The sequence below is a fragment of the Oncorhynchus keta genome, chromosome 28 (genome assembly GCF_023373465.1).
Source record: "Oncorhynchus keta strain PuntledgeMale-10-30-2019 chromosome 28, Oket_V2, whole genome shotgun sequence".
NCBI lineage: Eukaryota > Metazoa > Chordata > Actinopteri > Salmoniformes > Salmonidae > Oncorhynchus > Oncorhynchus keta.
The window spans coordinates 14,539,852-14,553,539 of NC_068448.1; the positions used below are offsets into that span (position 1 = coordinate 14,539,852).

The following is a 13,688-nucleotide window of genomic DNA, read 5'->3' on the forward strand; positions in this document are numbered from 1 at the left end:
TGTTATGGACAGAGTGAGGCAGAGGACTGAACTTTCAAGCTTAGCAGCAGGACTTTTATGCATATCATGCAGACTCCCCATTTCAGTTCATTTTCATCTGTACCTTTTCAGATCCAAAATGACTGAACAGGGAGTGTCATGGAAGGTGAGAGTTGGCTGCCGTCTCAAACAGGTGTCTCTTGTAAAATAGATATTATTTTTCAATGAGAATAACCTGCATGAATAAAGGTTAAATGAATGAAAGAGTTGTACCATTTACACTTCCACCCGCCCTTGGGAACAGTGTGTAGGGGCGGGTCCAGACAGTAGGTGTGGTAACTGACGTCACAGTCGTCACAGAGCAGCAGGCGGGCCGGGTCTGAGGCTTTGCCACACACCTCACACACGATACATTCCAGACAACGCCAGCCCTTACGCAGCATCATCTTAGTCATCTGTAGGAGGGAGACAAGAGGGGCATAGCGTGAGAAATCAAAAAGAGATTTACATGTTTCATTCCTGAAAATGTCATCAGGAAGCCAGATGTGTTGTTGCAACACTTGAACCCTTGATTTTGATTTCTTATAGTGGCCTACTGTAAAGCATCTATAGGTATGCAAAAGGTGCTATAACAATGACATGTTTTATTATTAGGGAGACTATCCGTGGCGAATGCATCTGCTTAAATAACAAGTTCTAAAGAATAAAGAGGTTGACTGCTTACTTTGCTGTTCACACAGTATGGATGGTAACACTGGGCACACTGAGCACACGCCAGAAGCTGCCCCTCCACACCTTTCCCAAAACTGCCACACACCACACACATGTCCTGTTGGAGAGAGAAAGAGAGGAGAAAAAACCCTGTCAGCTTGAGTTACAGCAAAGGTTCTCAAATGTCTAAGACTATCTGACATGGTAAATGCCACAGGGTAACCGGAAAATGTCAAACGGAAAAGCATGAAGCCATTACCTGAAGCAGGACAAATTTATCCGTGTTTGAGAAAAGCACCACTGTGTTCTGCATAGCCTCATCTTCCTCCCCCTGCTCCTCCTCTTTACTGAGTCCAGTGTCTGCTGCTGTCATGCTCAGCTGGGGAAAGGAACAGTGGTGTAAAGTACTTGAGTAAAAATACTTCAAAAGTCATTTTAAGTAGTATCTGTACTTTACTATTTATATTTTTGACAACTTTTACTTCACTACATTCCTAAAGAAAATAAATGTACTTTTTACTCCGTACTTTTTACTCCATACATAATATATGCCATTTATCAGACGCTTTTATCCAAAGCGACTTACAGTCATGTGTGCATACATTCTACGTATGGGTGGTCCCGGGGATCGAACCCACTACCCTGGCGTTACAAGCGCCATGCTCTACCAACTGAGCTACAGAAGGACCACGCCAGCCCCCCATTTTCCCTGGCACCCAAAAGTACTTGTTACATTTGGAATGCTTAGCAGGACAAGAATTCACACACTCATCAAGAGAAAATCCCTGGTCATCCCTACTGCCTCCGATCTGGCAGACTCAATAAATACAAAATGCTTTGTTTGTAAATTATGTCTGAGGGTTGCGGTGCGCCCCTGGCTGTTTGTAAATTATGTCTGAGTGTTGCGGTGCGCCCCTGGCTGTTTGTAAATTATGTCTGAGTGTTGCGGTGCGCCCCTGGCTGTTTGTAAATTATGTCTGAGTGTTGCGGTGCGCCCCTGGCTGTTTGTAAATTATGTCTGAGTGTTGCGGTGCGCCCCTGGCTGTTTGTAAATTATGTCTGAGTGTTGCGGTGCGCCCCTGGCTGTTTGTAAATTATGTCTGAGTGTTGCGGTGCGCCCCTGGCTGTTTGTAAATTATGTCTGAGTGTTGCGGTGCGCCCCTGGCTGTTTGTAAATTATGTCTGAGTGTTGCGGTGCGCCCCTGGCTGTTTGTAAATTATGTCTGAGTGTTGCGGTGAACTTTAGACAGATCAAGCTCCAAACATTCAAGACCTCTGTGATAAATTGCTGCTGTGGGTTGTATATACTGTAAAGTTCAATGTCAACATTTGATGACACAATCCAATGAGTGAGTGGATGGATGATGGATGGATGAAAGTGTCTGAATGTTTATGTATCGTCGGTCAGTTCAACTCACCAGGAACGCGTCGATGCAGGAGGCCATGGCTTTGAGGCGGTTCCTACCACCCCGGCCCCTTCCACCGCCGCCGCCACCACCACCACCACCACGAGGCCGCCGCTTCCCCGGGAAACTGCTGCTGCCCCGCCCCTGAAAAGACCAACACCAACCATGCCAATACCTCACATACTGAATCTAGCTATCACCCAACACAGAAGTGTTTGCAGAGACAGTTTTGGAAGCTCATTATCACTGTGAAATGGCCTTCTGCTCCATGGCAGTTAACACTCATTCCAGTGTTAATCTGCAAAAATTGTATTATTCGCCTACCTCCTCATGCCTTTTGCACACATTGTATATAGACTGCCCATTTTTTTCTACTGTGTTATTGACTTGCTAATTGTTTACTCCATGTGTAACTCTGTGTTGTCTGTTCACACTGCTATGCTTTATCTTGGCCAGGTCGCAGTTGCAAATGAGAACTTGTTCTCAACTAGCCTACCTGGTTAAATAAAGGTGAAATAAAAAAAATAAAAAATAAATACATTCTAAAGTCTAACTGTCTATGACCTGTTACTGGACCTTACCTGTTTGACCCTGGAGCGTCCCGGCGAGCCTCTCCTCTTCTTCTCCCCGTCTGGTTTGAGGGGGTCAAAGGGCAGCGAATCGTCTGTCTCAGTGAGCAGGGAGTCGGAACGCGAGCGTTCGGTGGGTATGAGGCTGAGCTCCATGGAGAGCTGTGCATCGGGCTCTGCCTCCCCTTCGGTCGGGGAGCCCAGGAAGCCAGAACTGCTCTCGTCCCCGTGACTCGGATGACTCTGATTGGACATCTCATCCAGGAGGAGCTGATCAGGCTTCCTCTGCTCCTGGGGTTCCTGCTTGATCTTGACCCTTCTGGGATGACTATGATGACCCTCTCTGTCTGCATCCTTCCCCTGCTCCTCCAGTTCTCCAAACTCCTCCTCTTCCTCGGAGTGAGTAGCCCTGACCTCCATGTCCACAGTAGGAACAGCCTCCTGTGTGTCGGCACATGGAGCAGGAGACCCTGAGCGCTCCTGCTTTGGGTTCCTTGCGGCTTCCTCCTTTCGCCCCACATCATCTGTGTCCACGGAAACATGCTCCACCTCTTGCGTGGAGATGGGAGGGGCTGGTGACTCTGGCGAGGTGGTAGACATGCCCTCACTGCTTCTCTTCTCCTCCAGTTTGGTCTGCTGCTGTGTTAAGGGTTTGACTCCCTGGTTCTCCCCATTCTTCTCCTTTCTGTGCACAGGGCCCAGCTCTACTACTGCTGCTGGCTCTGGCCACTGTGGCGGTTGCGGTTCTGGTGACTCCGGAGACTCAAGGACATGGCTGGCCTGGGGTTGGGGTGGCGGACTAGGAGCCTTCTCTGGCCTCTCATCCACAGGTAAACTAGAAGCCTCCTGTTCTGTTGTTTCACATTGTTCTATAACCTCAGCCTGGCCCATGGGCTGTTCTGCAGGGACTTCCTCCGTTCCCAGCTGATGCCCCTCCTCTACCCCTGTCGTTTCTACCACTTCAGCCCCCGTCCCTGTTGAAAAGACTAAATCAGCTTCATCACACCACTAACACCACACACTCAGATTCTATACCATTCTTTAGTGCATCCCAGAAATTACATTGAGTCAGGGTGGCTTAGATAAGATAAACGAGGGTAGAGTTAATAATTTTGCTCTATCAGAGATGGAGCAGTCAACTCTACCCGATCAATATCTGTAGACCCTTTTATCAATATCTGTAGACCCTTTTATCAATATCTGTAGACCATTTTATCAATATCTATAGACCCTTTTATCAATATCTATAGACCCTTTTATCAATATCTATAGACCCTTTTATCAAGGACAACAGAAAGCAGTCCAGTCAACATACCCAGCTCCATGGGCACCTCCTCGTCCGACTTGGTCTTCGTCTGTACCCCAGTCATCTTGGACACGTCCGCCTGTCCTTCTATCGTCGCCTCACCCGCTGCTTCTGTCTGGAGTGTCATCTCAGCCAATGTGTCTGTCTGTCCTTCTATCGTAACTTCACCCGCTGCTTCTGTCTGGAGTGTCATCTCAGCCAATGTGTCAGTCTGTCCTTCTATCGTCGCCTCACCCGCTGCTTCTGTCTGGAGTGTCATCTCAGCCAATGTGTCAGTCTGTCCTTCTATCGTCGCCTCACCCGCTGCTTCTGTCTGGAGTGTCATCTCAGCCAATGTGTCAGTCTGTCCTTCTACCGTCGCCTCACCCGCTGCTTCTGTCTGGAGTGTCATCTCAGCCAAAGTGTCTGTCTGTCCTTCTATCGTCACCTCAGACCGGTCTTTCTCTGTAATCTGCATTTCCACCATGTCTGTCTCTGTGACAGGGTCTTCTAGAGGCTCTCTGTCTCGGCAGAGCGAACAGATACACTTTTCCTCAGGTGGCTCTGATATAGAGGAGCATTCACTGTGAACCCACCTAGGGAGATGACAGAGGATTGGTCAAGAATGGATGAATTAGAGTGGGCCAAATGCTACATAAATAGTGGTAGTTACCTATTGTTGCTCTATAGGCCGGGTCACTGTCAAATACAGTGTGACAACTTGATGAAAAAGGTTTATTAACTTGTCAATTGAATCATTCTGAGGCCAGGAGACGTACCTGGGGGCAGGAGACGTACCTGGGGGCAGGAGACGTACCTGAGGCAGTTGATGCAGCGCGGCAGCATGACGGGTGGTTCCGAGGCTTTGCTGCAGACACCACACATAGAGCTGCGGTTACGTTGGCAGCCCTCACACACGGCATAGTTGTCAAACCAGTGGGTTGAGCCGGGCAGCGTCAGACCATGAGCACCACAGTCCACACACACCCGACACCTCTGATATGAGGAATACATGGGGGAAATTAAATTAGTAATTCACACAGGAAACACAAACTGCTATATTTTCAGAATTTATCACGTACTGGAAAAATATTATATTTCTGCATACCCTTATTTTAATTTACAGAAGTAATTGTCATTCAAATGTTTCCATTGAAAACCTCTAAAAAAACAAAAACATGAACCATTTACAGTAAGACATGGTCAACATATGGGAAAGGACTTCTAGTCCTTTATAGTGCACCGTTATCCTTCTTTCCTAACAGAGGAGACTATCGTCAGTGGAGGTGAGACATGGTCTTACTCTGCACTTCCATGTGTCGGAGGGAAGAGAGGTCATGGCTGGCTGGAGACAGAAGGTGTGGTAGCCCTTATCACAGGCATCACATACTAACATCATGGAGTCTTCCCCTGGTTGCCTGGAAAATGTGAGAACCCAAATTTTACCCTCCAGAGTCTACCTATTCAATGACAGCTACATGCCTAGTTTCTAAGACCCAATAGACTTTGACAACTGCCAAGACTTTTTCCCCCTGGTAATGTCACATGATTAGGGAAACCCCTGCCCCTACTGATTGAGAGCATGTGGTAGTAGATGGTCATGGTAGATAGTGTTCAGGAACAGCTCTTCACAGTCTCCCAAATCCCACATCAATTCAGTGAACAAAAAATGTATTTTACAAGTAAAAAATTGAGAGCTTTTCCCATTTTAAACAAAAATATTATCAAAAAATGTGTAATGTGAGATTGGGCAGCAAAGAGACACTCACCTGCATGTCTGGCACACTTTACACTCCGGGCACTGCCACCCTGATCTCTGTATGGGCGTGGCACTGATCTCCAGACAGGAGGCATGGTAGTGCTGCCCACAGCCTGTACAGAACAGCAGGTTCAGCAGCTCCCCCGCAGAATCACAGACAGCACACCACGCCTCCTCACCCGCTGGAGGGCAGACAAACCATAGTTAGCAAACCAAGTGACCAAATCGTTACACGAAGCACAGAGGACACACACCTACCTCACTGTTACAAAGCATAACCTAATAATCGAGTTTGGGCTTTGACCTCAACTAGATTGGGAGGTGCCCTTACCCATCTCCTCAGCCTTGTCCACGTGCTCTGGACAGAGGAGAGCCAGGAGCTTCATGGACTGGAAGGAGCCGCTGGCAGCAGAGCAGGGGAAGTGGTAGAACCGTGAGCAGCCCTCAGCATGGCAGCGGATGGTAGCACCCAGACGCTTGCAATATTCACACAGCTAGAAGGAAGGTTCAAAGACAAGGTTACGGGTCAGAGATAGTGCCAGTAGGAAGAATTTCAGAACCCCACAATTGAAATGAATTAGAATTCTTAACTATTACTTCCAGATGGTGTATATATATTTTTTTCTTCATCTGTACCACTCTAGGGTGCCTACATGTTTATTCCAAAAACAATCACCAAATTGTGACTTCAGACTTTGCACAGATTTCTATCAAGAGGTGTAATTTGTTTAACCTACCCGCTGTGTCCCTGAGATAACGGCCTTGTCCACATTCTCCAGCTCCTCCTCAGCCTCCTCCGCCTGCTTCACTCCCTCTGACCACACAGCACACCAGTGATGCACCCAGCAGCCCCCTGTTCACCACAACACACGATTAGACACTACTCATCTGTATGGTTCCTCGCTTCTGATCAGGATTATATCTCTCCTGGATCAATCAATTTGCTTTAAAACTACAACAAAAAATGGGAGGTGAAATGGGATTTGATCGAAAAACAAGTGCCTAGAGAATTTTAATTGAACCCTTTCCAATATGGTTTTGGGATAGGTTTACTGTGCAGGGTGCACACTGTGTATAATATCAACGGTGGGTATAAGGTATTTTAATTTAACCTTTATTTTACCAGGTAGTCCCATTGAGGTCAAAATACCTCTTTCTCAAAGGAGACCTGACCAAGAAGGAAACTCGAGTAAAAAACTCAATAAAAATGTGATGAGATGTTTGAAATCAAATCAAATTGTGTTTGTCACATGCACCGAATACAACCTTACAGTGAAATGCTTAATTACAAGCCCTTAACCAACAATGCAGTTCAGAAAAATACCTTAAAAAATAAATGAAAGTAACAAATAATTAAAGAGTAGCAGTAAAATAACAATAGCAAGGCTATGTACAGGGGTACAGAGTCAATGTGCGAGAGCACCGGTAAGTCGAGGTAAATGAGGTAATAAACTCAACAAAAAAAAAGAAACGTCCTCTCACTGTCAACTGCGTTGATTTTCAGCAAACTTAACACGTGTAAATATTTGTATAAATATAACAACATTCAACAACTGAGACAAACTGAACAAGTTCCACAGGCATGTGACTAACAGAAATGGAATAATGTGTCCCTGAACAAACGGAGGTCAAAATCAAAAGTAAACAGTCAGTATCTGGTGTGGCCACCAGCTGCATTAAGGTACTGCAGTGCATCTCCTCCTCATGGACTGCACCAGATTTGTCAGTTCTTGCACAAAGGCACCTGCAAGCTCCCGGACATTTCTGGGGGGAATGTGCCTAGTCCTCACCCTCCGATCCAACAGGTCCCAGACGTGCTCAATGGGATTGAGATCCGGGCTCTTTGCTGGCCATGGCAGAACACTGACATTCCTGCCTAGCAGGAAATCACATACAGAACGAGCAGTATGGCTGGTGGCATTGTCATGCTGGAGGGTCTTGTTAGGATGAGCCTGCAGGAAGGGTACCACATGAGGGAGCAGGATGTCTTCCCTGTAAAGCACAGCATTGTGATTGCCTGCAATGACAACAAACTCAGTCCGATGATGCTGCAACACACGGCCCCAGACCCTCCACCTCCAAATCGATCACTCTCCAGATTACAGGCCTCGGTGTAACGCTCATTCCTTTGACGATAAACACAAATCTGACCATCACCCCTGGCGAGACAAAACGGTGCACTTTTTGCTAGTCCTGTCTGGTCCAGCGGCAGTGGGTTTGTGCCCATAGGCAACGTTGTTGCCGGTGATGTCTGGCGAGGACATGTACATGTAGGTAGAGTTATTAAAGTAACTATGCATCGATAATAACAGAGTAACAGCAGCATCCCACCTGTGTCATCAAAGAGTGCTGCCAGACAGGATGCGTCGGAGTCTGAGAATCCGATGGAAGACAGGTCATCGTTCCCGGGCCCTGGCAGTGAGGAAGCGGAGGGCTCCAGGGCGGGCCGGGAGGAAAATGGCCCAAAATGTCTGAGTTCCCGTTGTCCGTGCAGGCTGCGCTCCACACAGTTACATAGAACACAGACCCTTACACTGCTCTCCCTGTGCAGGCAGAGACTCAGTATTAGACAGACAGCATGCAGTTAAATGGATCCAAATAAGGCCTAGCTTGTGGATCAAGAAGTAATATTACTAAAGCACTCAATTCTATTCCATATTATACTCCATACATTATACTCCTCCAACATGAACAAACACAGAAAATATAAAACCCAGCTAAGACTATTTGGGAGTACACCTCTAACTGCATGTCTCCCATGTAATGCTGGGCAGTGCACTACAGCCCTCATGATCTGAGGATATTTAGCAACTCTTGGCAGCACAGTGAGAGTTTGTTTGAAAAATCAATATTTTGTGGTGAATGTTATATGGGTATGACTTGTTAACATATAGGTATTGCCAAAAATTATCATTTGAAATGTTGACTAAGAAATCTATTTTTTTCTAGCACTATGCCTTTGTTATGGTATCTGAGAAGGGGCTTACACATCTGTGCTGGAAGAGGCAGCAACAGTTTCAGAGGAGTCCTCTGCAGCCAGAGGGGCCTCTGACTCCCCCTCTGAGGGGATTGGCTGCTCCATAGGGGCGCTGTCATCAGCTGGGAAAGGCATTAGTCCACATGTTTTACCAATTTAACCTATATTTGTCTTCAATTTTAAAGAACATTCCAATAAGCACTGTATGAAAATACATGCAACAAATTGAAAAATAAAGAATTATTATAATTAGCAACAACTACTTTTTTTTCTGACACCACAGCAGGTATGTTATTGTACCTGTCGGTTCAGAGTCATTTTCTTCGCAGTTTGATTTCTGCTCGTCCATCCCCTCTCCTGATCTCCTTGACAGAGGCCTGAAACGTAAACAAAGTTGCCGAATAATATTAGAGGTAAGGCACATCATAATTTACCAAAATTAACAACAAAAACATTAAATACACACATTATTTACCACAGTCGTACGCGGGAAATAACAACTACCGGTAGTCACATTTATGCTATATGACGTCCAATCGCAAAATCCAGCGAGGCTCTTTGTGCCCAGCAAAGCCCAATATTTCACATTGCTGCAGTATAACAGCTAGATTAAAATAGATAGCCGACGTCAGCTAGCTGATTTGGCTAACGTTAGCGTATAACCTCAGACGTGACAAATTCACAAGAACTGTATAAATAATAAATATAGCTAGCAAGAAGCGTATTTAATACAAACCTTTAGCTATATGCATGGGATACTAAATGCATAATTTTGAAACTCGTAATTGATTAACCGCGATCCAATCTAGATGAATGAATATGGCTGTTTATGTCCTCAATTTAGTTGAAACCGCAAGCTAGCTAACGTTAGCTACGTCGTTAACTGGTAGCATTCTTGCTAACAAAGTAGCTCGCTAACGTTACTCGGGATTCGCAAACTCTGCATGAAAATAGCGTGTCAGTGACTAGCTAACTAAATAAATAATACATGTTTGAAGACATTTCCATCTTTGTTTTGCCAGAAATGCATAATCCAAACCCACATAAGTCATGGATGGAAAAATAACAAAATATAGGAACTGAAATGTTGTTTTCTTTAAATAAAACAACCCTAAACCGAGATACACAAAGAAAATACAACTTCCTTGTACATTACTTCCTGTTGCAACTGTCAAAATCGTGCTAAAACCCTATCACTGTGCAGCATAGTTCCGACTAAATTTTACGGACTAAAGGTACATTAATAATTTTTAAAAATCCACAATTGTAAGAGTAATCGATTTGTGATATGTTGACGATGAAAAAAAACTATGTAGTAATATGACAGATTTAGTGAGCGTTTAAACCAGTTCAAGCCACAACTTTCTGTAAAACTCAGGAAAGCATTGAGCCCATACCACCTCCTCCAGTAATGGCTGCAGCCCGAATGAGCACAACAACAATCTGCCTGACGTTTTCAGTTTTCAAAGTGGTCTTATGTCAAATGGTCAACACTAATTGTTGTGCGTCTATGCCTTAACCCTAAAATGAATGAAAAACAGGGGATTGGTTGAGAGCTGAGAAGACAATATCTGTACAAACCTCCTCTACTGTGAAGTGTAAAACACTAGCTAACAACAAATCAAATGTACCTCGCCTCCACCTAATGATGTAATGTACGCGTATGTGTGTATGCGTGTAGTGTACAATGGGTAGCCACATGGAGGGTTACTTTGGCGTATCCCATTCAACAAATGTGTCACTAACTTGGGCCTTGAAGCAGAAACTTACAAATCCCAGTGTTAAAGGCTACCTGTGTTTACAGCAATCCATGGTTAGTTACTTGCGTAACAATATGTTCCAATGCAATCGGTTGTGTTCAGATCACAATTTGCACATATTGCCATGACAATGAGCAGAGTGCGATTTACACATCAACATCAAAAGTTGGCACATAGTTTGAATCATATAGCTAACGTTACTAGCTGTGTGATTGAAATAACTCTGAAATAACTCTGAATATAATGTATTTGGGGGACTAGTCCATTTCCACTGCACTGAAGGGAGACTATTACAGTACAATGTTCCACTGCTACCTAACGTTACTACACAGCCATGTAACTAGCTAGTAGTTATCCGTCATATAACCAAACCCAATAACTAGCTATAATATATCAGCGACCACTATGATGATTACTGTAAACTCAGACCACATAACTGAAAGCCACTGACAACACGCTTATAAACCAGAGAACTCCACTTGATTGCTAGCCAGCTAAAATCAATGCGTCCAAAACGGCAACTCCAAAACCTCAAAAGCTTGTTGGCATTAACCGTTAGGTAAACTCGCTAGCAAAGTTACATGCGAGTTAGCTAACTAGGAAACAAGATAGTTAGGTCGCCTGCCAACTAAGGCACTCAACTCAGTTGGCTAGCTACGCAGTTGAAATAATAAGGGTGTTCAGTTTAACTAAATATGTAGCTTACATTTACGTTAGCTAATGTCATTTGAGTGAATTATTATATTAATTCGTGTTAGCGAGTAGCTAGTTAACTTAGTGTCGTTAGCTAGCTAGACGTTAGCCATCCTGATCAACGAACTTAACGTTAGCTAGCTACAACCTAGCTAGCCTTAAAGGTCAGAGAAATTGATTCGTCAAATAAGTTCGTTAGTGATGTTATTCAATCAAATGACTCACCTTACAATGAGATGGTTGTGTCCTCATACATCCAAACAATCCATATTTGTAGTAGTCTACACCGTTAAATGGTTGATGCTTGCCTCATTTTACTTAGCGGGCTTGCCGGCTGGAGAATGAGGTGAGTGGGGGAAGTGCACGGAGTGTGGCTGGATAACTAGCCAGCCACGGAGCTCGAAAGACAAGAGTTGATGGCCAGTTGCTAACACGCCGTGAAAATTGTTAAACAAAAAGCAATGGTCGATGAATATAACATTATAGCCAATCTTCCATAAAAATGCACGATCGACAGCCCAATGTTCCGAAACATAGGGGAATGTTTAGTAGTTGATGGTAACTAAATTAGATAGACAGATAACGTTAGCTAACTAACGGCACAAAGTAACTAGCTTCTCTGCATTTTACTGGTTCGGACTTGCATTAAGTTGGCATCCGATATTCGACCCAAAATTGGCTAATATCTCAACTTATTAACGTTAAACTTTCAGACATTATCTGAAACAATGTTTTCGATGTTATTAACTTTAGCGAGCTATTCCTGTCCGGATCACCACTAGTGTGTCGGTGTGTATGTTCCGTCAAGTCGCTAAAACAACAACATTTCTTATGTCTGCAAGGGAGCATTCTGTACGCGCCTCTCCAAGTTGTTATCTTATTGGCTTTGAGCTGAACTAGTTAGCTATCTTAACTTTTTCAGAGTTATAATATTTTAGTGGATAGCATATTCTCATTTTTAACTTGTAGGACGAGATTTTGAAAATCATTTTTTTACACCATATGTTAGATCATCAGACAGCCCAAATGCAAATTCATTAACAAGGCAAAACTGTGACTCGTCAATGTCCATGCACGTTGTGTATAGAAAAGCGCATGAAACAATAATGGAATATGATTGGCTTTGGATGCCTCTATTGTATGCTAGATTTTAGGAGGATACATTGGCTATCGTGTGACATTCGAGAGGTTATGGTATTCATTGCTATAATTGCCTCTTTCTCTCACACATGCCCAGATTCAGTCCTACTTCTCCTGTTGAATCGGTAGGCTTCTTGCCGTGAATGACCCCTTCAACCTTCCCAGAGTCCTAGTATATTACTTTCCAATTGTATAGCACTGGCCCATAATGGCATGCAGCTCCATGGTGACTCCTGTCTCCTGGCTATGCACTACCATGCCCTTATCTGAGAACATGGCAGTATGTCCCACTGATCTTGCATGTTTTCAGAGGAATCAATCAACCTCATTCTGCCCACATCCACCTAGTACAGTTGAGTTTCTAGAAGGATCATGTGCTCTCTCACTTTGGTCTACACCACTGCAACTCCCATTTGACTATCATGTATATGCTTGGACCAATAATGTCTTTTCCCAGTCCAAAATGCTTCTTCTGGCAATTTAGTTATTGTTGCACTTAGGCCTAATTCTAGGTAGGATATTAGGCATCTCTGATTCCTCTTTTCTGGATGTGCTTGGATCAAATTCAAGGCCCTGATGCTATATCTTGATCAAGACACTCATACGTGACACTTCATACTTCTTTCTGTATGTTGGATTTCGGTGGGTAAGAGTATCCATTGGTTGAGCAAAAATGATGCATATTAAACAATGCAATGTTGCACAATGTTTTGCAACATTGTACACAATAAACATGTCTCAACATTCACTCCTGAATCCTGACTTTGTCACATCCAAGACCAAAACATGTCTCACAACCGTGTCTCACACAACCGTTCACCATACTGAATTTCACCCCAATTTTTTAATTGATGAAAACATGTCTGTCCATCTGTCTGTCCACATTGAATCAATATTTATGAGGCCTACACCAGTACAGACTGTTCAACTTTCTATTAAAAGATCTGCTCTCAGAGATCTCTCCCAGATCAGAAGAATAGTTTTTCTGGCTATGAACTAACTAACCATAAATGATTGGTTGTGCTGGTTTGGTTTTCATAACGAAATAGGCGATTAAAATACTGGTTGCCCTGACAGGATTACCCAACTCCCACTCAATTTTAGCAGGATTCGATTGGATTTTTGAGGGCAGGGATTGGTCGGGATTCTCTGACAATCTGACCCTGCTGTGATTGGTCAACCATGGTAAAAGGTGGGTGGTATTATGTTGTTGGGCTTCTCCCGTTGGTCTGATTTGATGAGTGTGTGCATTCTAATCTGCCCCTTCTATCTCAAGGATAATCTCCTGGATGGAATACCTCCACAGCTGTGAGCTGTCTACTACACAATGCTAACTGGAACAATGACATTCAGTTTGTTTCCTTTTTATTTTTAATTTATTTGATTTTGTACCCATTTCAAGTCCCCCA

The 13,688-nt window shown here is 44.1% G+C and overlaps 1 protein-coding gene across 7 annotated transcripts in view; it reads right to left on the reverse strand.

The window, feature by feature from the left end:
- LOC118360673 (histone-lysine N-methyltransferase 2D-like) overlaps positions 1–11,980 on the reverse strand; it is a 46,992-nt gene extending 35,012 nt beyond the window's left edge. For 4 of the 7 annotated variants that reach the window (XM_052484943.1, XM_035739962.2, XM_035739963.2 and 1 more), the window contains exons 1-15: positions 11,365–11,979; positions 8,987–9,063; positions 8,697–8,808; positions 8,041–8,252; positions 6,447–6,562; positions 6,041–6,203; positions 5,720–5,891; positions 5,254–5,368; positions 4,768–4,946; positions 3,981–4,546; positions 2,678–3,639; positions 2,109–2,240; positions 950–1,069; positions 704–808; positions 253–434 (exon numbers count right to left, since the gene is read on the reverse strand). In XM_052484943.1, the coding sequence (XP_052340903.1) occupies positions 253–434; positions 704–808; positions 950–1,069; positions 2,109–2,240; positions 2,678–3,639; positions 3,981–4,546; positions 4,768–4,946; positions 5,254–5,368; positions 5,720–5,891; positions 6,041–6,203; positions 6,447–6,562; positions 8,041–8,252; positions 8,697–8,808; positions 8,987–9,035 (3,185 nt within the window). In that variant the 5' untranslated portion in view covers positions 9,036–9,063; positions 11,365–11,979. Of the gene's footprint in view, positions 1–252; positions 435–703; positions 809–949; positions 1,070–2,108; positions 2,241–2,677; positions 3,640–3,980; positions 4,547–4,767; positions 4,947–5,253; positions 5,369–5,719; positions 5,892–6,040; positions 6,204–6,446; positions 6,563–8,040; positions 8,253–8,696; positions 8,809–8,986; positions 9,064–9,422; positions 9,821–11,364 lie in introns of those variants that run through there. The other 3 variants (XM_052484942.1, XM_052484941.1, XM_052484940.1) reach the window with 3 other exon arrangements.
- Between the last annotated feature and the right edge of the window lie 1,708 nt (positions 11,981–13,688).